Genomic DNA, 22522 nt, shown 5'->3' with positions numbered 1-22522 from the left:
TTTATTCCAGGAAAGGCGGGAGGGTGAGAAGGGGGAGAGGGAGGGGAAAATAAAATAAAAAAAAAAGGAGTATATCTATAGCTAAATCAATCCAGTCAGTGTGTTCTGACCTAGATTCAAAGCGTCTGATCATTCTGTGCAATAGGTTGTATAAATTCAGAGGCCCAAAGACAGCAGGATCAAGTTTCAGATGAGAAGTCTGGTGGTGGAAGTGTGGCCAAATCCCAGCGCTGAAGCAGGACAGAAAAAGGGCAAGAAAGCCCCAGTGGAAGGAGCTGATGAGAAGCAACAGGGAGCTCAGGAGGACTGAGACACAGGGCTACATTCCACTATCCTCTCAAGTTTTCAGTAGGAATTGAACCATTTGTTCACTTATGGAACTAGAAGTGCTCTGTGTTTAGAAAGTTATTTCCTTAATAAAAACTGCATCCCCCTTAGGCAAAGCTTCAGTGAGCCTCTGCAGCCCAGCAACCCAACCTTTAGAAATCCCCTGAGGAAGAATCACCCGCCTTTTGTCTCTTACTTTACTTCTTGATTTTCTGGCATAATTTTTTTTTTTTTTTTTGGGGATGCACTGAACCCTCTCAGCCCCTGCTCTCACAAACTCCCATCTGAGCCTCACTTGCTCAAAGTAATGTTTTAGGTCTTGCAGGTTCCAGCTCTGGACTGGTCATAAAGTTTCCCATGTCTGTCAGGGAACTTGAAGCTCTCAAAAGTAAAGCCCTGGTCCAAAGGCAATAGAAATCAGTGGAATTATTTCTGATGACAGTGCTTCAGTGGAGAGTCAGCCCCCAGTTTGCCTTGTGGTGGGATCATTTGGGGGGAGCAGATCTGTTTTCTTCTGTACAAAAGCCACCAAGCAGTTCGGGTACCCAAGATGTAGAGGAAGTTGTGAATTAAGCTGTGCAGCCAGGAAATAGATGACACCTTTGCTGTCACCTGCTGTCTTTTTCCTTGGTTATTTTACCCAATCCAGGAAGAACAGAGAAAAATAGATTTTAAAAATGTCTTTTCAACCAGCTCAGAGGCTGGTCACGGGTTTTCTCTCTCCCCTGCTCACAGTCTGCCCATCAGATTCCCTTGGGGTGCCAGTTCCACCCTGTCCATCTTTCCCTTCTCCCCTTTTCTCACTGGTTGCATTTGCCTAATATGATTTTTAAGGCATTTATTGAACTTTTAAAGGAACTTGCCTTCCTATGTGTGATCATCCATTTTACCGCTTTCGTTTTCCTTAGGTCAGCATGGATATTTTTTGCCTGCTTTTTGGCTTCTCTCTACAAGAGGTATTATTTCTCTCTTTCAGGGAGAATTATTTTGCTTGGAGAGGATTTATAGCCAGATACAGATATTTCTAGGCAAGGGTGCAGATTTTAAAATTGTGAGGGAAAAGAAATATATTGTCTGTTAAAAGTTAACACAGTTTTTATTTTGAAGGTGAATGGATCCCTCCCATGGGTTAGTGACAACTTAATAACCAAATATAAAACATGCACTTACTCTTCTTTCTCAAAATATGCGTTATAGTTAATATTTTAGAGAAAAATGGGCTTAAATCTAAAAGCCCAATTGAACTTTATAGGTAGCTGTCCTCAGTCATCATTAGTTGTTTTGAAAATCCATTCTATCCTCCTGAAGACATTTTTAGTTTGAAAATTCCTACTCTGTCCTTTCCAGTTTTATTCTTCCAGTTGTTTTTTCTGCTGCCAGTGAGTACAGGCTTTTTTTTTTTTTTTTTTTTTTTCCTCCAGCAGAAGTTTACCTCACTGCTGGAGATGGGCTGTAAAAATGACACTCTTTATTTTCACATTGAATCCTTAGACCAGATATAATGGCCTGGTTAGTTCTTCTCTTGTGCTTTATAGCTCGAATTATTATACTTTTACTATTTCCTGTGTAGCCTCATGCAGTGGACGGTGAAATTGGGTGTGCAGAAGCAGAGGGATAATTTCCCACCCCGCAGTCAACTCGAGCAGCAACAAGGCCTGGTGTGCTATGGCTGCCTTTGACAGTGGTTCCTCAAAAACAGGTTTTTTCACTGAGTAGGAAACATCAGCTGCGGGTCACCCATCCCTGGCAAAGCAGTTTTTGGGAAGTGCTGCTTTTCCTTGGTGGCACTTCACTGCCATGGTCACCAGACCTGTCCCCTCCACCACCCCTCCTGGTGCCACTGTTCCTCTCCTGCAGACTGCAGGAAGGAAAGCCCAGTTCACCCAATTCAGCTGACAGAACTGGGCATTTCAGGAGCTTCCCTCTTCCTATTCCACCATTAACTCTGTGTTCATACTGAAGACAAGTCCCCCTGGCTGCCCACAGCTCTCCAGTCTTCTTGCCTCACATTGTCACCACCTCATGCTTTCTAGTGAATGCAGCGAAAAGATTTTACTTTGCTTTCCTTGGTTAAACCTTGGCACAGCCTCACTGATAAATCTCCAAAATTGCTTCTGCAGGGCAGATTTTGGGTTTTCCTCCCTCGTAAGTGTGCATGTCTGGATGTTTGGCACTGTGGACCAACACCCACCCCTGGCCACCACACCATCACCTGCTCTGGCCTCTGTGGAGAGTTCCCTTTGAGCTGCACCCTTTGCTGCCCCAAACAAGCCCCAGGGATTCATAGCCCACTCCAACTCTTCTCTTTGTCTTGTTCTTGCCTGCTGTCAGCTTCCCCAACAAGAAATGATGAAGATAAATCTTCAGCAGCAGAACAAATGCAACCGCTCTTTACAACTCTGGTTATTTTTAATTTTTTTTTTTTTTCTTTTCATAAAGGGGAAAAAAGGGTTTCCTCGTCTCTTTTTGTTGTGAATTAATGCAGCTTTCTCTTTCCCAGTTCGGCCGCCTTTCCCCTGCCCTGCATTCTGTCATTAAGCACAATCTCTGTCAGCTTGCTTCGGGTGAAATTAATGAATTTCTCACAGAACTGTTAATCATAGAAGCTTTGGTCCGTGACATGTGTTATAATTCAATGGGTTTTTAACCTTCGCCCCGTTTTGGTAATTGGCAAACGGCATCATTTGGCTTTTATTAAAGTGGAAGGCACTGCATTTTCTTTGTTTGCCTGGACAGACTCTGGCAGGGAGAAAACCTGTGGGGCTGCTGACGCCCAGGGACACGGTCCCACTTCCAAGCTGGCAGGGTGACGGGGCTTTGAGAGCTTTATCAGTTCAATATGGACCCCCCTGGCAGGAACAGCTCACGCCACGGGGTGCAGGCAGGCTGGAGGCACAGCCCAGCCCCAAGGAGAACTTGCCCTGCCAGTGATGGGGACAATGAGGGGGACGTGCTGGCTCGTGCCTCTCCTTTCCTGGGGCTCACCTTGGAGCAAGGGTTTTCTGTAAATATCTGGGTTTAGCTTAATTTTGACCCTTTCAGTTGGAAATAGGGGTTTGTTGGGATCGCTGTCAGTCAAGCCCAGCAGTACTGAGGTGACATTGCTGAAGGGACCCTAGGTGACATCACTCACATTGTCATTCTCATGGATCAGATTTCAAGGCAAACACCTTTTTAAGAAAGGGCTTAGTCCTTCTTCCAGTCAACACAGGTTCATCAGTCCTCATCCAGCCCCATGTATTTGGGTAGATTTTCAAGATTTTGTGTTAATACCAGAGGCAATGTGCTTTAGCTGAAGACTGAAGAAGACGAAGTCATTGCCACCTTTTCAGTTCTTTTTTTTTTTTTTTTTTTTTTTTTTTTCCTAATTTCTACAACAAGAAATATGTCTTGCAGCCTCTGCATGTATATTTGGATTAGAGAGAACCTCCTCTTGCCTTTAGAGCAACCTCTAGAGAGAAGAACACAAACCCATTGTAAGGATAAATACGTTAGAAAAACCCTCAGAGGGCTACACGTGTATGAGTCGTGTGAATGGGGGCGTAGGACAAAACCAAATTGCATTTCAGATCTGCAGCCCAGGCTGTGAAAAGGGAGTTTTTTTACTGTGTCCAAGAGATAATGTTGAGACACTTCTAAAAAATGCCCACCACGAGTTTTTAGTCTTACCTGAACTTAGATATGTGTCAGAGCCATCATGAAGGAAACAAATAATTAAGGCACCATGTTAAGATGAGTTCTTGGAAAAGTGCTTGACCTCGGGGTTAGGAAAAGAAAGTTTGGCTGCTGTAAGCTTTTCAAAAGAGGAAGTCCTGGATTGTTTTTATGTGAGGAAGGAAGAGCTCCACTTAATTGTTATAATTTTCTATAAACATGTTAAAATACAAATGTTTCTAGGATTGTGCCACAAAGGCCCCAATTTAGCAAAGCCCTGAGCTATTTGCTTACATCCCCCTGTAGTCAAATCTATCAGTGGGACTTAACTGTGCTTTTGAAGTTAAGCACATATTTAAGTGCCTTGCTGAATTGGGGCCAATATTGGCACAGAGAAATACAGATTTAGAGCCTAATGACTGAGCTCATTTAGATTTGGGATGGGCAGAATGGATTTGAATAAAGTAAGAACTGGCTCAGAACTTCAGCCTACATGAGAAGCTTACTCAGTCCAGGGCTTTTTACATCATTGAAACAGTCTGTCTTGATCTGTTTTGAACATGCAATGGAATGTGTGCAAGAAATCCACTCACCTCGGTGTGAAGATGTTTTAGGAAACTGTGCACTGCCAGGGCAAGAAGAGGAACAAGTGAATCCTGAAGGAGAAATAAACACTTGTCAGGGAATGTCCCAGGCACCAACACTTGCTCAAGTGAATTTTTAGAGTCGTCCTTGGGTCCTTTGTGTAGCTTTGCTCTAGACTACTTTGTACTTTGGTAAGGATTTTTGGGAGTTAGGATAGACCAGGAATGATTTGAAATAGGCAGTTTTGATGAAGTCACACAGTTTTGACAGAAAAAAAATGGGATAAACTGTCCTATGCCAGGAGTCAACATGAGTTAAAACCGAAGTGATTTCATTCTCAGATGCTCTTATATTGTTCCTTTCCTGAGGAATGCACATTTTCTGGAACATGTGATGATTGACCACTGCTAAATGGCAGTACCCATGCAAGAGCTTCTGTAATCCACAAATGAATGTGATGGGTTCTTTGTCTAAACTTCCTACTTGGAGATATTAATTTCTCCTTCCTAATTCTGCATTTGCAGAGCTCAATTCAGGATCATGACTTCAAAATTCATTGGGATTTATGGCTGACAGTAGCTGATACCAAATTGGAACCAGTAGCTAGAGAACCAGAAATATTTAAATTAGAAACATTTGGTGGCAGTGGTTGTTTTTTTACAAAAAGTGAATGGTTGTATTGTTTGTCACTGAAGTCATTCATATAGAGTTACAGACAGAGAGAGCTGCCCAGATGATCTGCTAACCAAGGCATAATCTGGAGCCTGGAGGGGGTGGCTAAAAATGTTCCCTGGCCATTTCAGAAGACCACAAGGGGACTTGTAAACAGAAAGAAGAACATCACAATAAGTGTTTCTTAATGCCTTTGTCTGTGGCGTTTCTGTAGGACTTCTAAGCCCAGGCTTGCTCATCTGGTGTCCTGATCTGAACTCCAGAAACCAGATTCTTTTTCTCCTTTACATTGATGGAAATGAAAAGCGATGCCACTGACTGCGGTGACGTTGCTTCAGATTTCCCTCTGTGCAAATTACAGGGCTTTTCTTGGGCTCACCCTTCCCTCTGAAGCCATTCAAGGCTGAATTCAGTGCTGCACTAATTCACATAAGTATTAGATTAAATAAGTCTGCTATTATTTTATTTTTCCAACTTTGATGGAAGAAGATTTTCAGATTTTGAGGCAGTTTTGCAACAGGCAATCGAGGTTTGCAGTATGTGCTTCTGAGAGTGGCTTGGCAATAGTGCTCTTCTTTTTTTTCCCCAGTGAGTCAAGTTTGACAGCTTTGCAGCCCTGGCACAGGAGGCACTCGTGCTGCAGCCTCACCATCTGAGAAATGGAGGGGAGCAAAGTGAGAGTTGGCCCTCATGGGCCAGTGTAACTGGGACGTGTAACAGGGAGGGTTCCACAGAGCATCATTCATCGTTTACCCTCTCACTCAACATCCAGCTTCAGATATTCTTGCTGATGTCAGCTGAGGACCTACTCAAACAGCAGTACCATGAGCTTGGTAGGGTTAGGAAGAGGTTGGTAAAGTCCTGCTGTGCTTGGGGACCTGCAGGCTGTGAGGCTTGTGGTGTGTAAAAGAGAGTGTAAAGCCTGTGGGTCACACTCCTGGGTGATTCGTGTTGGGCATTCGCAAGGCATTAGCACCTGGCTGTTCTCACCTCGTTTCTCTTCGGTGATGGCCACCTGGGCACAAGGATGTGCTGCTCACTTGTTCTGCTGCTGCTCCATCCACAGCATTATAGATCCTTACTGAGTGAAATCCATGGCAGTTTAAATCTGTACTCCAGGCTGGGAGATGCAGTGACTGAAAACATGTGAAATCCTTGGTTAGTGGGATCCTCCTGAAAGCAGGATCACCCTGGATAGGCCAGGCAGAGGATCATCCATTGGCAGAGGATCCACTGGCATCCTCTGGCAGAGGATCATCCATTCTGCAGAAGTGATGAGCATTAAAGTTGTGCTGATACCCAGTGGTTTGTTACGTTCAAGGGTATGGAGTTGGCCAACACAGAGGTGGAATTCTCCTTCCTCAGCTCTGTCAGCAGTGATGCTTTGTGCACAATGAGGAAATAAAGTATTTCTGGATGTAGGAATTGTTTATGGCTCATCACACTCCAGGGAAGGGCCAACACTGAACAAGCAACTTTAAATTACAAGCAGTGGGCACTTCCCATATTAGCACTAGTCTGGGACAGAGAAATGAGTTGTGCAGGTACATAAATACTGTCATTTAATCTGATCTAGAGCTCAGTAGAGACATGCACACATGTGCTTCTCTATCAGTAACGTGGGGATAACAATTCCAGCCCAGGTGCCTCGCAGGGGTGTCACGAAAATTAATTAGATAATGTCTGTGTGGTGCTTTGAATACAGCAAAATGCCATGTACATGCTAAGTCAGGGCTTATTAAACTGAACAGGACTTTGGTGGCTGTTAACCCTTTTCTCTAGGAGACAGGAATAACTGCTTCTAATCTATTTCAAAATATGTGCATTGATACATTGCTTTCCCTGCTTTCTAGATTTTTTTTTTCCTTCAAGTTCTTTGCTACCCAAGGAGATGGTGGAATAATTCAATGTTTTCCCTCCTCAGAACTAAATTTCAATTTCAGCAGAGACATATCACCTTGTAGTGGTCCTTATCTCAGAAATTTCATATCTAATCCAGAAACTATTTGCACATAGAATCATGGAATGGTGTTAAAGGGACCTTTAAAGGTCATCTGCAGTAAACTAGATCTGGTTGCTCAGATCTGTCCAAACTGGCCATGAATTTTTCCATTGATGGAGCATCCATAGCTGCTCTGGTCAACCTGTGTCAGTGTTTTACCAGCCTCATTGTAAAAATAGTTCTTCTCTCTCTCTAGTCTAAATCTCCCTTCATGGCCATCAACATTTTTACTACTGTTTTGTTGAGGTACTACCCCATACTCACATTTGAAGATGTGCTATAGTGTTTAACTCAGGTCATCAGAGATGGTGAAAGATTTTGTGTCAATCAGACATCTCTGTGTATACAAAAATTAAACAAAAATCTCTTTTTGCAAGTTGTGCATAAGGTTATAATAATTTTCCAGAGGGAGAACAGACAGTTTCTATGAGGGAAAGATTTTATGGATGACAGGAGAGTAACTGGAGAGATCTGAAATGACAGCATGCTGCTGAGCTTGATAAGAGCTTATCAACACAGCTACACAGCTGATGTTTGGTGTTCCTCGTGAAGTGGAATAAAATGAAAGTGATGATTTCAATCGAGCTTCTCAAAGATAAGAGTGTCTATCGCAGAAACCTCCTCCCATGTGCACACTTATCACTGCCAATATCAGCACTAGTGAATTCAGCAGATTTAAAATTGGATGGGGCATGAGGTCTGCTATTTGAGGGAGGATGCTTTCATAGGAGGGAGGGAGGAATGGATGGATGGGTGGATGGATGGATGGATGGATGGATGGATGGATGGATGGATGGGTGGATAAATGGACATTAATACAGGAGTAGGGAGGTCATAGTGCAGTTGAGCATTGCAGAATAGAAGGTACTTCTGCAGAATTGGCAGGCTCTCTCCTTTTGCTACAAAACCTGTCATTTGCTGCCGTTATCACTGTGTCCACTGCCTCTGTCCTTCAGGACACGCACCAGGAGGCTGTGGAACCCTGTCCTGAGCCGGGCTCAGAACTCTCTGACCAAAGGCTGTCAGTCACACATTGGTGAAATGGACTGAAACAACCAAATAAAAAATAACACCAGCACTCCTTGTCTCCCTCCCAGCTGTGTCCACTACTCCTGTGAGGCCAGTGACTGCCAGAGGCTGGAGATGGAGAACGCGGTGCTGAACTGCAGCGGCGGCACCGGCTGGGACAACGGCGCCCAGTGCAACGTCAGCTGCAGGACGGGCTACATCCTGCACATCCACAGAGATGATGATCTCCTCAAGAGCCAGGTTTGTCCTGCTGGGGTGGGGCTTTTTTTATGATGCACAAGATCAGGATGAGCACGGCTGTGGAGAAATTGAGAAACAACTCAGGCTAGGTGCTAAAATCTCAGCCCAGCCTTGGGACAAGATCTTGTCTGTGCTTGTCATCAGAACAGGAGTCCTTTGACTCTGTAGGAAGAATTACTGGCAATGAGCAAAGCTCAGATGTTCCCCAAATTTAGAAATTTTCAAACCAAAAAGTTTGTGTTGAGTCCCTCTTTGATCTCACTGGTTCTACTCAGCTAAACAGTGGGGTTGGTGTTTTGAGAATAGGGTGCTTGTGTTTTTGCACAACCAATTTCTGGGCAAAATACCTAATTGTTAGGCCTTGGATTGAGGCTAACAATGTATTAACTCCTTTGCAGTGTTTCAGTCCAACTGCTCCAAATAACACACTAACATGTACAGCATGGAGGGCACAGAAGAAGCACCCAAACCTTTTTGCTTCCAGTGAAATCACCAAAAACCTCCCAAGCAGGGCAGGAAATGCTCCCCATCCTCTCTAATCCCTGCATTAATAATCCAGTCCTACAAAAGCAGCATGTCTTCATGCAGTGAGGGGGGTATTGAGGAAAACTAGAAATTTGTTTAAACATTTAAAAAATAATGCAGGTGTTTTGTGCTGGGGAAGGTGGATGAGGTGCACATGCAGCAGGGAGCAGGATGCTGGGGACAGGGGGATGCAGGGCTGACACCCCACTTTGTGCCCTGCCACATCCTCTGAGTGAGACATGGGGGTGGTTTCCCCCATCAGCACCTTCTCTCCCTGGTTGTGGGGGCAGCACTCACATCTGGGGCAGCACTCACATCTGGGGCAGCACTCACATCTGGGCCGGGGGCTGGGGCAGCCACACTCAGCAGCCTGTCTGTACTTGTGAAATACTGTGTTCTTCATGAGCTCGCAGAGGGGGGAGACAAAGTGGAGGGGAATGAGTCAGCCCTTTCAACTCAATTACAAAACAAATACAGGACCCCGCGAGCTGGGCCTCTTCCATCCTAATTGGCATCAGCACCAGAACCCCAGCTCCAGCTGAGCATTTTTACAGAACAGAAAACCAGTTCTCAAAACGAGCCTGCATGGCTGAACCAGGAAATTGTTGGAAGGGATCTGTACATGGGGTACATGGAGCAGGCAGGGATCACAAACCAAATAAAACAGCCTGAGCATTCTCCACCAGCCCTGAATTATTTAAATGCAAGCATTACCTTTTTGGGGAGGTTCAGCCAGCTGGGCATGGTTTTGCTGGGAGAAGTTTGGTTTCAGAGCCTTGATCAGACTCATATGACAGGAGCAGAGGATTTTAGCACCCCTCACTAACGTGATTCACTGCCTATTACAACATGCTTCCTCTCACCCTGCTCTGCTATTGCACTTCGTTGTCTTTTTCCACCAATAAAACCCCCTGAGGCCAGTGGCTTTGTTTTGCTCAGTGCTGTGCATCCACTGTTCAAATCAGGGAAGGAGTGGAGCATCTTAAAGACACCCATGACCAGCTAAGCACATTAAGCACATGCTTTTAAAGTTTTATTACTGTGCTTCAGAGATCTGCTGGAAAGGAACAGACAGTTTCTTTCACTGTCATCTTGTTTAATTTCTTCATGTCAGGTGCATCAAACTAGAACTTGTGGAACATGTAGGCAAGAAATTAATTATCTGAAAAAGTCCAGAATCCATGGTCTGGATTTCTCATATCAAAAGGCATTGTGCTTCTTCTATGTTTGCTTCCCAGCTTCAGCTCCTCTTCCAGTCCAAGCATTTGGGGGTGAGAAAGGGCACGTGGGTTGTTGTCCACGGCCACAGGGACTTTCTGTCATGGCTGGGAAACCTTGCACGAAGCTGTTCCTTGTTCCATTTTTGTAATTTAATTGGTTATTTTATTTGCCTGACTGATTTGAAGGTCTAGACATACTTTTTTTTTTTTTTTTTTCCTCATTTAACTGTCAGTGTGTGTGGCTGCCTGAGGAAGAGGAGGAAGGAAATAACTTTGCACATGTTGGTGTTTCACAGTGTCGGGTAGAAAGGAGGCTGGGCTGAGTGCAATATCTGAAAGAGCAGACTGACCATCAGTGGCCCACAACCACTGCATGCTGGTGAAGGTGATCCACAGACCAATGGAAACACCTTCGTTTAGCATCTGAACCACATTTGTCTTCCCTATTTCATTGAAAGACAGAAAAAAAGGGCAAAAAGAGAATTAAAAGTGACATTTTCAAAAGCACCTCAGTGATGTAGGGGGCACAAGTCACATTTCAAATCAATCTCTTACATCTAAAGGGTCTTTGAAAATCTTTGTAACAGTTTCTGCACTTTCTAGACTCTGTCTTCTGAAGCCACCATTTTAATCAGTTTTAGGGCAAAACATTCATTCATTCCCTCTCTGAGAAGTTCCAATTCCCAAATTCTGTTAAAATCCTGTAAAATCACCAAACCCTAAAACTCGTCAGCACTCTGAGCAGCAGAAACTCTTTGCTGCTTGAAAAGAAAAAGAAAGCTGAGCTGTTTACAGACTCTTGGGCTCTCTCTCATCCTCATTTAGGGACTTCAACAACAACAACAAAGGGCTTTGCATAGTGATGGAGCAAAATCCTTCATGTATCTTTCTCACAAAGAAGATCTTGGGGATGTTTTCATTCTCCCACCCTGATTTCTTCCCACCCCCCCCCTCCCTTGACAACTCCATCGTTCTTTCTTGTCTTCTTCCTCTTTTCCCCCTTTGTCTTTCACTGGTTTCCTCCCCCTTGTCCTTCACTGAAAGCCCTGCTCATTCAGTTACTTGTTGTCATCTCTCCTTGAAGCTACCACCACTGCTGCTCTGGTCAAGAGGTGTTATTTAAAACCCAGCAGCTCCCTAATGTTGTGCAAAGGCATCATCAATCATGCCAGGAAAAGAAAGCACGGCTCATGTGGGTTCAATTAGAGGCACAGTAGTGGGCAGAAGTGGAAGAATACTTAGAGGGGAGGGCACAGCTGTTCATTTTTAAGGAGAGGAAACTTCACACGTGAAGCATCGCTTGAAGAAGGAGCCGGCTGGGATCTCGGGCAGCAGGAAGGAGACATGAATTCTCCCAGGCTGTTAAAAGTCCCGAGAAACAAATCTTTCTGGCACCAGATTTGTTTAAGTTTGCATCCTCTTCACTGTACTGCACACTGTATCTTTGGAGGCCCCTTTCTCTCCCCCCTCTCTCCTCCTTGCCCACCCTCTCTCCCTGCTGAAGCCTCTTTTGGAAGGCAGGACATGAAGGGAAGCAGTTGCTGTGATGCCAGTCAAAGCAGCACAAAGTGCCCAAAGTGACAGCTAATAAACCAGATGAGAAAGCCAAGTGCTTCGTGTGGGCTGCTGTGAGCTGGGTGACCTTGTCAGATCAGACAGGCGAAACAGGCACGTGCCTGCTCAGCTCCGGGTGGGAGAGCTGCAGAGGCACAGGCAGATGCTGCCACGCAGACCCAGCGCCAGATCCAAGGGCTGAGTCTATCACAAATCCCTCCAGGGTGTGGCATCGGGCTGAGGAGGGACAGAGTCCTGCTCAGCTGCCAGGGGTGCTGCCCCTGGGCACTGCAGTGATCCCACCCTCAGCTGGGACACTGAAAGAGGGGAAAGTCAAAAGTTGGTGGGTGCCATCAGCAATAATTTCTGTGCTAGGTCTGTGCTTCCAGTCAGAGCCACTGGTCTTTGTCCCCGTTGCAGGGAATGCTCTCTGCTGTGTCCTGCTGCAGAATTACATGTGCTTCAAGTGATGACGTGATAGACATCCTCTAAAATGTGTCATTGTTATGTCTGACCTTGGAAACCTCAGCTTCCATCATACCAAACGTGGAACAAATTGCTGGGAAAAGCTGAGTGGCCAGGGTCTTACCCCCATGGGCACAGCTTCTCTGCTTGGGAACAGCCTTCCCAGTGTGCCAGGAAGAGGAAAAGGCACTGGGGTCTGAGAGGACTCTTGCAGATTAGGTTAGGGGGTTTGTAGGGAAATACCATGGGGAAAAACTCAGAGATGAAAATGTGGAGACACTACTTACTAACATTTTGATATCAAGGTCTAGAACAGGGGCACATACAAAAGACAGTGGGAGCATGGCTGTGGAGAGGGATTTCTTCCAAAGAGAGGGGATTCCAGGCCCTTGGCATTTCCAGCAGGCTCTGGTGTCCTGCTGCTTTCTGCTACCAAAGGCCACAGGCTGCAGCTGAAATACTCTCACAAGTGTGGCTTGGGCAAAACATTCCTTTTGTAAGGTGTGACTGTCATGCACAGATATTGCTTCTGTTTAAATTTTTCTGTTATATTCTGGTTTCTGAGTTTGCAGAGTTATATTCTGAGTTTCTTTGGTGCTCTGCAGAGGTACATCCGATGTGCAACCCTGTCATTAGAGAAACTTCCTGGTGCATCACACAGTGTCTCAGCAGCCAGTAGCAGCTAGTAGGAACACTAATTTATTCCTAAATTAGATCAGAGCAACACAAGTAACTTTATTCCTGGAGCTAAATCTCTTCTCGTTGATACAGCTTCCCTGTGTTCAGCATGGATCCAGTATCCAGCATGAAACTGTGCAAGACCTATGTCCTTTCCATAACATTTGGATAGCCCCTGACATCATTACTTGAGTTTATTGACATCAATAGCCTGGGTTTATGTTTTAAGTTCCAGCAGCCACGGTGCTGCTGTGTTATTTGATGATAGCATCTGTTAAAGGGAAATGGAGGCTTTGCTGGATGCTGGAGCAGCTCATCCTGGAGTGCTGATGGCTTAGAAGACATGGAATATGCTGTATTATCCCTTCTCCTGTGGCCATCACACTGCAACACCCTGGAATCTTCAGGATATCAACTGCCTACAGTTTATATACACTTTTTAATGGTACAAAGATTCTGATAAGCAACAAAGGCAGGATTAACAGCCACTGGGGAGTGAAATAACTGGGAAAGAGCACACAGTATCCCTTCACCTGATGGCTCTGAGTATCCCAGAATATGCTACTCTGAGTTTGTAGAAAAGACATTTTTTTCCATCAGCAGTGCTCCCTGTTTAAATAAACTCCACAGTCTAGAAAAGGGGTTTTGTGCCCACTTGGGAAGTGTCCAGTTTCTCAACTCAGGGACTGCTTTTTCCATTCTGAATGCAACCATATATCAAAGAGAGACAGGTCTGAACTTCTGTTGAAACCATTAGGGTGTTTTTGCAAAAAGGGAATCCAGGTCCCTTTGATGTGTGCTAGAAAAATTCCCTTTCCTTTTATAAACCCAGATCAATGGCCGGCGGTGCAAATCTCCTGTGAGCATACCAGCCCTGAATAAAATATTCCCTGGAGGCAGAGGAGTGCTGCTGTATGGCTTGGTCAGATTGCTCACCAGTGTCTTCCCCTTCTTGTGTTTGGGTTTCTCACATTTCTTAACCTCTGTCCCTCTCTTTATTCTGGTGTGGAGGGAAGAGTTAGATTCTTCACTTCTATCTTCTAATAATTTTCCATTTTTAATTAGAAAGTGGATATGTTGTTTACTCAGTTCTCTTTGCCAACATCTGTTTGTCCTTCAGTCGCCCAGTAAATTCATCTTAGAACTTTACATGGGTGGCTCCTTGACTTCCCCCCATTTTTCTTCTTTGCCCCTAGCATTCCAGGATTCCAGTGTGCTGTGCAGTTTGGATTATTCCCCAGATCCATAGAAGTGTAGTTTCTGTGCAGCTGTGACAGTAGAGCGACTTTGGGGAAGTCAGAGCACAGGCACTGACTCTGTGTACATCCTCTCAAGTTCCAGGTGCCAGCTACGAGCAGGACACTCTTGATCTGCCTATGGCAAATTTCCTCCTGGAAAAGGTCTGTCCCTCAGGTATTTGTGTCCGTGGTGTCAGGACAGCAGGGCCCTGGCTCTGTGTGGAGCCTTGGGTCGCTCTGCCAGAGAAGCCACAGCAGCAGCTGTCAGTATCTGCACACAATGCTGATGTGGCCCGAGGCACTTCTCCTGGGATCCCCATCCAAGGGTGACTGACACCTCTCAGGAGGGCCTCAGATGAGAGTCCCAAATGGCTTCATGTCAGCTTGGCTTTTACTTCAAACCCAGGAATGAATTTCACTACTCACAAGCACAGGGGGATCCCCTTGGAGTGGCTGTGTCACCGCAAAGGTGACAGGGATGGGGGACAGCTGTCAGCTCCAAACAGCTCAGGTTTGTGCTCCTTTCTGATGGCAGGACAGAGCAGCAGGTTCCTTGCACATCTCAGGAGACCTGACAAGAGTTTGGATTATTTGTAGAGCTCCACTCTTTGTATGGAAACACTTTGGTGTCGCTCCGGAGGTGGCAGAAAATCCTTTTTTTGGTTTCTTATGAATTTTGGTGGGTTTGGTAGCTGCTGTCTAAATGATAATAGTAGGGACCAGACATGGCTGTGCTTAACCTGTGAGCCAAAATAATGGCTATTAGGCTTGAATGGTTTTGATCTCTCCCTCGCTGGTGTGGTGGCTGTAGCTGTGTGTCTTTTTCCAGACGGAGTCCAGTGTCACCATGACTTGCATGGATGGGAAGTGGAACAAGCAGGTGACGTGTGAGCCCGTGGACTGTGGTATCCCAGACCAGTACCATGTCTACCCAGCCACCTTCAACTGCAGCGAGGGCACCACCTTTGGCAAGAAATGCTCCTTCACTTGCCGACCTCCTGCTCTTCTGAAAGGTACTGGGGGTGTCTGCAGTGACCTGAGACACAGCTAACACAGACTGCTCCTAGGAATACATTTACTCTTGCTGTTGGTTTAGAGTTATTCATGATATTTTAAGCAGGAAGAATTATGGGATTCTGTGGAAGGTTTATTTATATTAGAAGTTAAGTTTCTTTGCATCTCTCTATTACCTTGCTTTGACCTTTCCTTGATCGTGGCTGGCCAGGCAGTAATGGCAGGGAATATTGTTTCCATACAACCAAAACATGGAAAAGTCATGGGGATAAATCAGATTGAACTCTCTCACCTTCTTTCCCATGCTTTGTCTATTTCCACTGTCTGTCTCCCTTCTATGCCTCCTCCATGTATTTGGAAAAGCAAGAGAAGACTGAAAAGCCCCATGTTCTGGTGGCAGAGACTCCCATCACTGTTTTTTCTAATCCACCATCACCCTTCTCCTTTTCCACACTCATTTTGCTCTTCTCTGACCTTCCTGTCCTCTTCTTGTTTGGCACTTGCTATGTTTTCCTTTTTTTTTTTTTTTTTTCCTAGAAATAACATACCTTGCCATCCTCTGTCCTTTCCTCCTCTATCTTCTTCCCTACTACTTTTCTGCTAACATCCCCATCCTCTTCTCAGAACCATCAACTCTTCTGCTCACTGGCACATTTCCCTTTTTGATCTGGTCCTCAGGAAACAAGAAAATTGTTAATTTGAAGGAACTTGTCCATCTTATAGTGGAAAAAACTTAATTTCTGTTGTCAACTCAGGTACAAACACTGTATAATCTTTTTCTATACCTCTGGTATCTCCTTTTCTGCTGGGATTTACTGCAAACCCCAAAAAGGAAGGCATGGGAAGTATTCTTCATTTCAGGGAAAGGCTATGTTGGTTTATTCATATACAAGAAAATTCCTTAATTCTTTTTAATTCTGATGGGAGATAACCAGAAACAGCCAACACACAGTCAAAGTTATGACTTCTCAAGGGATAGTTAAGTAGAGAAAATTAAGACTTCTTTTTAACAAAAACCTCCCATTTTCTGTTTATACACTCTCAGGGCCATCTTCAACAAAAGATTTTTTTTTCATTTTAAGTGCTTTCAATTTTTTTGAGCGGGCAGTGAAAATAATGATACTCATCATGACCAACAAGAGCTGATGAGTCAGGCAGGGGTAGCTGGAAGATGTCAACCAAGCAGCTCTGGTGTGTGGCATCACTTGACCTTTGTCCAGAAACACTGAGCTGGGAGGTAAAGGCACCGTTTGGTGTAGAGCCATCACTGATGACTAATAAATGTTGCCACTGAGCTTCTGGAGAACAGCATTGCAATGACTCATGCCTAATTCAATCACTGACGTCATGACAGGCACTGTTGGTAAAGTCACAGCTTATCGCTTTGCAGTGGCAAGTATGATATCACCACACTGGGCTGGGAGCTGCTGCATGAGTCAGAGCAGAGGAACACGCTGGTGCTCCAGAAAAGAGCTCCCTTCTGCACAAAATACCTCTGCAATCATCTGCAGTTGGGGAGGGGAGAGAGAAATCCGGGGCTGATTTAATGCAGCTTCTCTTATCTTTGAGGGCAGGGCAGGAGGGCTCCTCCACATACCTTCCTGAGCCCTCCAGAGCCTTTTGTTTTCTTCTTTGAATTCCAGCCTCATGCCCCGGCTCTCTTCCTCCCCTTAGCAGAGAGATGGCATTGCTCCGGGGTTAGCAGTTTGTCAGTATTATTTCGGATAACTCCGAAGTTGGCTCACTGTTGAAAAAATGCCTTGTGGGTTGAGAAGAGTTCCTGCAGCAATGCTCGGGGATTTCAATGGAATATTAGGGATTTTTGAAGGGTTAGTGGCTCATAGCTGTGCTTTGTTTCTTAGGAAAAGCTTATTCCTTTTCAACATATGGTATAAAATAACAAAGAATGTAAAATATACTGAGACTAGGCTACTTTTAGCTTAACCTTCTGAAGTCAAGTAGGTCATAGCAGAGGCAAATAGATCTATTGTACCTTTTACCTTTGAGGTGTTGGCCAAGAAAGCTTCCTGAGGAAAATGAGTCTCTAATGAGTATTATGAATCATATTTATCACAGTAGTCCCCAAGGACTGAGAGTCCCCAGCTGAGAATGGCTCCTCATTGTGTTGGAGTAGTGACTCTAATACTAACAGATGCTGCTCCAAAAGGTTCCAAATTGAAATAAAAGGGACAGATTCAGGCAACAGATATAACACAGAAGCAGAATGAAGAATGTGATGGCACCAAACCCTCTGTTAAAGCCATGGCTTTGGAGAGGAGGGGGTTGGTGTATGAAACAAGTTTCCTTTCAGAGATGAACAAAATAAGGAAGAGAAATACAAAAGATGACAAAGCCCGTGTGGCTTCCCCTATGCTATAGCCTTTCCTGAAATAAGCACTGCCTGCCTGTCACCTGAAAGCAGAGTCCTTAATGATTTAATGACATCATCTAGAGCGAGAGAACGCATAGGACATACAAATGCTCAATGCAGTTGAATTTGTCAAATCGGCCAAGGGGTTTTTTTGATATCTTACGGGTGTAATGACATTTCAAAAGAAAATAGTCCTGCTGAACGTTGTTAACTTTGCTCACTGTTCTTCCCAGGAAACAACAGCAACTTGACCTGCATGGAGGACGGGCTGTGGTCCTTTCCTGAGGCCCTGTGTGAGCTGATGTGTCGAGCACCCTCCGTCGTCCCCAACGCAGATCTCCAGACCTCTCGCTGCCGAGAAGACAAGCACAAAGTGGGCTCGTTCTGCAAGTACAAATGCAAACCAGGTTACCACGTCCCTGGATCCTCCAGAAAATCAAGGAAGTACGTGAAACCCTAAAGCTATGCCATCAGCCTGGTTCAGAAAGCCATGAGTTAAAATGATATTGGGAAAGGGTTGTTTGTCACAGACTCCGTGCACCACAGGGAAAGGCATGGAGCAATTCCTTCATGCAGATAGCTGTGCAGTGTCAGTTTAGGCACCCAGCTCACTTAGGCTTCTTTGAAAATCCTGACCAGTGCTCAAAAAACAGACTTTACCTTAGAAATACCCCTTTGATACGCAGCCTGGGGAGTCCCCTTTGAAACTCTGCAGAAAAGGGTTAGTGCTGTCGTATACTTCTGACTCTGCACAAACCCACTTCAAACCAACCACAGCCCACAAGCCTGGGAAGCTGAGTTCTTGGGAGATGTGTCCAAGGCCAAAAGAGGAGTTTAGGCTGGGCAGCTCAATGTTGGTTTTGCAAATAATCGTTATTTTTGCTCAGAGACCTCATGACGCAGATTCTCAACTTGTTCCCCAAGTGTTAAAAGCTCATGCACACCCATCTCCTGCAACCTGCTAGCTCAGAGGCTTTAGAGGCTCCCAGCTGACTCAGCCACTCACTAAATGTCGCTTTTTTTCTGCACAAAAAGGCGAGCCTTTAAGATCCAGTGCACACAGGATGGCACATGGCTGCCAGGCGCCTGCGTGCCCGTCACCTGTGACCCTCCTCCTTCCAAATTCCACGGGCTCTACCAGTGCTCCAACGGCTTCCAGTTCAACAGCGAGTGCCGAATCAAGTGTGAGGATGATGACAGTCAGTCGGTGAGTGTCCCTTGCCCAGATTTCCTCAGCCCACACAAGTCTGAATTTATCATGTCTTCCCTGAGGACACTGATCTTGGAGGGGCCGAGGGACATTGAACTCTTCCAAAACCAGGGAAATGCAAAGGGAAAAACATAATTAAAGTTGAGGGAGAGCTTGGAAATAATATTTTTATGACAGTAGTAGTAGTATTAACTATTACCTCTAGAGCACTAGAAGTGACTGACTTACTGTTTCTGGACAGTAAGCGGCAGAAAAATGTGCCACAGTGGCTTTATGATCTGGCTAGAAAATAAGGAGCAACAAATTAAAGTAAGTGAAATGTGAGTGATCTACAATTATCCCATTTATTCATTCTGTTTTACCTTGCTTCTCTCTCCACTTCTTACCTTTGTATGTCTGTGTGCCATGTGATAATTTAACACCATAGGACGTACAACTACTCAGGTGAATTCTCTCTCAACATTCATGTTTTTCTGGCTGTGAAGGTGTCATTTGGCATCAGAGGTCAGATCCTCATCTGGCACAAATCAGCATGCTGCCTTTGGCTTCCTGGGAGCTTTGTGTTCACTGATATGAGACGGTCTGGCCTCTACTATCTTATTTGAAATGCCTAGTTTTCCTCACCAGAGATAATTATAGTTTGTGAGATAAGTAACTTCTCCCAGAAGCTTGGGAAGAGAAAGTGGGGATGTGGAAGCTGCAGCTACTGCAGGCACTGCTTGGAGCAGGGAGTGCTCTGACAAGGGCTGTTTAATATCGTTCCAGAATCTGAAGACCTTTAAAAAGGTTCCAACCCTGCCCTAGGGCTAGGTATGTGAAAGACACCTCTGGTACCTGTTCCACATGTTAAAAGCCCCTGTTCCCTGTCCTCTGGCCTGTCTTCTTCACAGGGGCAACAGGCAGAGCCCCAGCATTTCACATCAGGGCACCTGGAAAAGTTTTCCTTGTTTAAGACTTGGAGTGAGGTTATGAGCAGTGTGAAATGAGAAGTTGCAGGCATGGGTGCAGAGGGAGTGGGAGCTCTGGGACACAGCAGCTGTGGCTTTGTGCATCCACCACTTGCTCAGAGGGGCAGCATGGCCTGTGCTGTGTTCCAGCACTGCCAGTGCAGGGAAACTGTGGCAACCAGGGCAATGACAGCTGGTGGAACGGGCTTGTGTTTGCTTTAAATGAGGTGAACACGAAAAGGAGCAAGCAGTGGAGTCAGGGTTACAGCAGTAATGAAGTGAGCCCTGGAAAGGGAGAGATACAACTCTGTCTATTCACTGAGAGGGAGAGGAGTGACTGCTCAGCTGCAAAAGCACCTTGGGCGAAGGAGCAGATAAAATCTTGAGAAGGGGATTTACAGTGAAAAATATTTTCAGATATCCCAGAAAATAGGCTGCAGAAGAAGAGTGAGGACTCCTGTCGCAAGCCAGAACCACTTGAGAGGTGTTAATTATTTAAGGATTAAACCCCACTAAGTCTCTCTCAGCTATATAAGGTGATAATACACGTTGCATCCAAGCAAGAAACCCAGCAGGGATTTTCACAAGAGATTTTGCAGGTCAGGGAATGATGGACAGTATGTTACTATAGCAATGGATATCCTGGGATCTCTGAGTATGTTGCTGAAACTATACAAGAGTACCCTCGAGCACAGCCAGCTCCAGGAACATAAATCAGGTTTCATGGCTCATCTTTGAGAATCATGTTTGAGCCCTGGCATGGAAATTGCAAGGGAAGTGCACCACACTTGCTAAAACAGCAAATTGTGCTCAATTATAATTTAGCAATTTATTCCTGACTTTGTCACCATGCAGAAAGATCATTACTTGGCTGCACATACAGCATCTCTTAATCACCAGGAAGGTAATGGTCATTTAAGCAGGCACCTCCCCTGGCACCAGAGCAAAGGTCTTGCATTTCTGCATATTGTACACAAATCATATCAACAGTCAGATCTAAATTAATCAATGTCTGCCAAACTGGCCCTTAGGTGAGAATCACCAAGCTGGATCTCAGCCTGAGTCCATCTGCTCCATTATTCCTTTCATATGATTTCCTTATTACTTCTGGCAATGGCCAGATGTCTAGAGAAGGGGAAGCAGGTCCCACACCGTAGTCTGCTGCTAATACCACTTTGCATCTCACTAAACATAGTGTTCATCAACAAAGCTGAGCAAAATAAGGGTAGCATTAGGATATTAAGGACAAGATTACCACTGAAGGCAGAGCTCTCTTTCATGCCAGTACCAGGGGCTTGTGCTGGTCCCTGTGCAACAATGGTGTGAGCTGTGGGCAGAGCTCCTCCAAAAAGTTCAGCAGTCCTGCAGGGATCCCAGCACGTACAGCACATTAAAGGATCCCCAAAGATATCCAGCACAGTGTCCAAAAGCAGGGTGGGTAGATTGTAGGCATCGTGTCTGGCATGAAAAACGGGTGAAGAGAAGCAGAGATCCTGCATGATTCTCCCACCCAGTAAGACCCCTACAGGAGTTTTGGAGCCCAACCACAGCAGACATCCTCCTGTTGATTGTCCCACATTGCCCCATGGCAGTTGGGCTCGCAGATCCCACAGAACAGCTTGTTTGCACAGAAATCCCCATTGCCATGAGGATAGATCTGACAAAAGATTGCCTGTGCGCTCCTTTGTTGTTTTTAAAGGGCATGATATTTCCCCTCGGACTTTGGTATTCATTCTTCAGTATCATACAGAGAATCTCTTCTATAAGAGAAATGTCATATTCTATTCCATGCCCATTCCCACACCAGAGGATTCTTTTTGTCCTTCCCACCTGCCTCTGTGCGTGTCCATCTCAGCCCCTTCGCCTGCTGTCACTCAAGGCAGCCAAGCTCTAAAGAGCACGTTCTGCCCTGCTAAGCTCATGTCCTGCTCTCCCTTCCTACTTCAGATGGCCATTGGGGATTCTTTCTTCTTCAAGACAGATGATGTAACTGGTTAGAAAATGCAAAGAGGAAAACGGTTGTCTGCATTCGACACCAAGCTCTCTGTAGCAAAGAAGGAAGGCAAATGGGGTGAAGACACCTTTATTGCAACAGGAGTGGGGCTGTTGTAAGGTGTAGACCTTGCAAGGGGCTTGTGAAGAACTTGAGTTGCACAGAAGAGATGTGTGTGTGTGTGTGTGTGTGTATGTGTGAACACTGCAGCTTTCCTTTTCTTTATTCTTTGTAGAAAACTCCTTCTTGCCCCACCCAGGGCTGGCAATCCCAACCAAGTGCTTTTCCAGAACTTTGTTCCCAGCTCAGCGCTTCCCACCTCCCAGCCTCTCCTTGTTATTTTTGTGTCAATCCTCATTATCTCCTTCCCTCACTCCCAGGGCCGTGGGACCAACGTGATCCACTGCAGGAAGGATGGCACGTGGAGCGGCTCCTTCCACCTGTGCAGGGAGATGCAGGGCCAGTGTGCTCTGCCCACCCAGCTCAACAGCCACCTGAAGCTGCAGTGCGCCGGCGGCTACGGCATAGGTGGGTGAGCACCCCGACACCTGCCCCCAGGTGGGAGCGGGCAGCAGGACAGCAGCAAGAGGATGGGAATGGCAGGGAAGGAGGAAGGAGCCTGCAGTCCTTCAAGTCACCTTCTCTGGACCTGCTTGCCCGAGTGAGAACCTGCCACGGGAGGCTTTTTAGGGAAATGCTTTTAGGAAACGTGAAGCTCTGAGAGGCCAAGCATCATGTAACATGCTCTGACTGCAGGCTCCTTGCAGGGCTTCCAGTTTCATGGTGTCCCTCCTTGAC

The 22522-nt window shown here is 45.5% G+C and overlaps 1 protein-coding gene across 1 annotated transcript in view; it reads left to right on the top strand.

The window, feature by feature from the left end:
• Positions 1-22522, top strand: part of PAPPA (pappalysin 1) — a 175918-nt gene that overhangs the window by 126964 nt on the left and 26432 nt on the right. The window contains exons 14-18 of the mRNA XM_056505346.1: positions 8338-8509; positions 15019-15202; positions 17808-18018; positions 18610-18781; positions 22105-22252. Of these exons, the coding sequence (XP_056361321.1) occupies positions 8338-8509; positions 15019-15202; positions 17808-18018; positions 18610-18781; positions 22105-22252 (887 nt within the window). The remainder of the gene's footprint in view (positions 1-8337; positions 8510-15018; positions 15203-17807; positions 18019-18609; positions 18782-22104; positions 22253-22522) is intronic.

The sequence above is a fragment of the Oenanthe melanoleuca genome, chromosome 17, assembly GCF_029582105.1.
Source record: "Oenanthe melanoleuca isolate GR-GAL-2019-014 chromosome 17, OMel1.0, whole genome shotgun sequence".
NCBI lineage: Eukaryota > Metazoa > Chordata > Aves > Passeriformes > Muscicapidae > Oenanthe > Oenanthe melanoleuca.
Note: the sequence above shows the minus strand (reverse complement) of the source record. Positions and strands in the feature narration are given on the sequence as shown.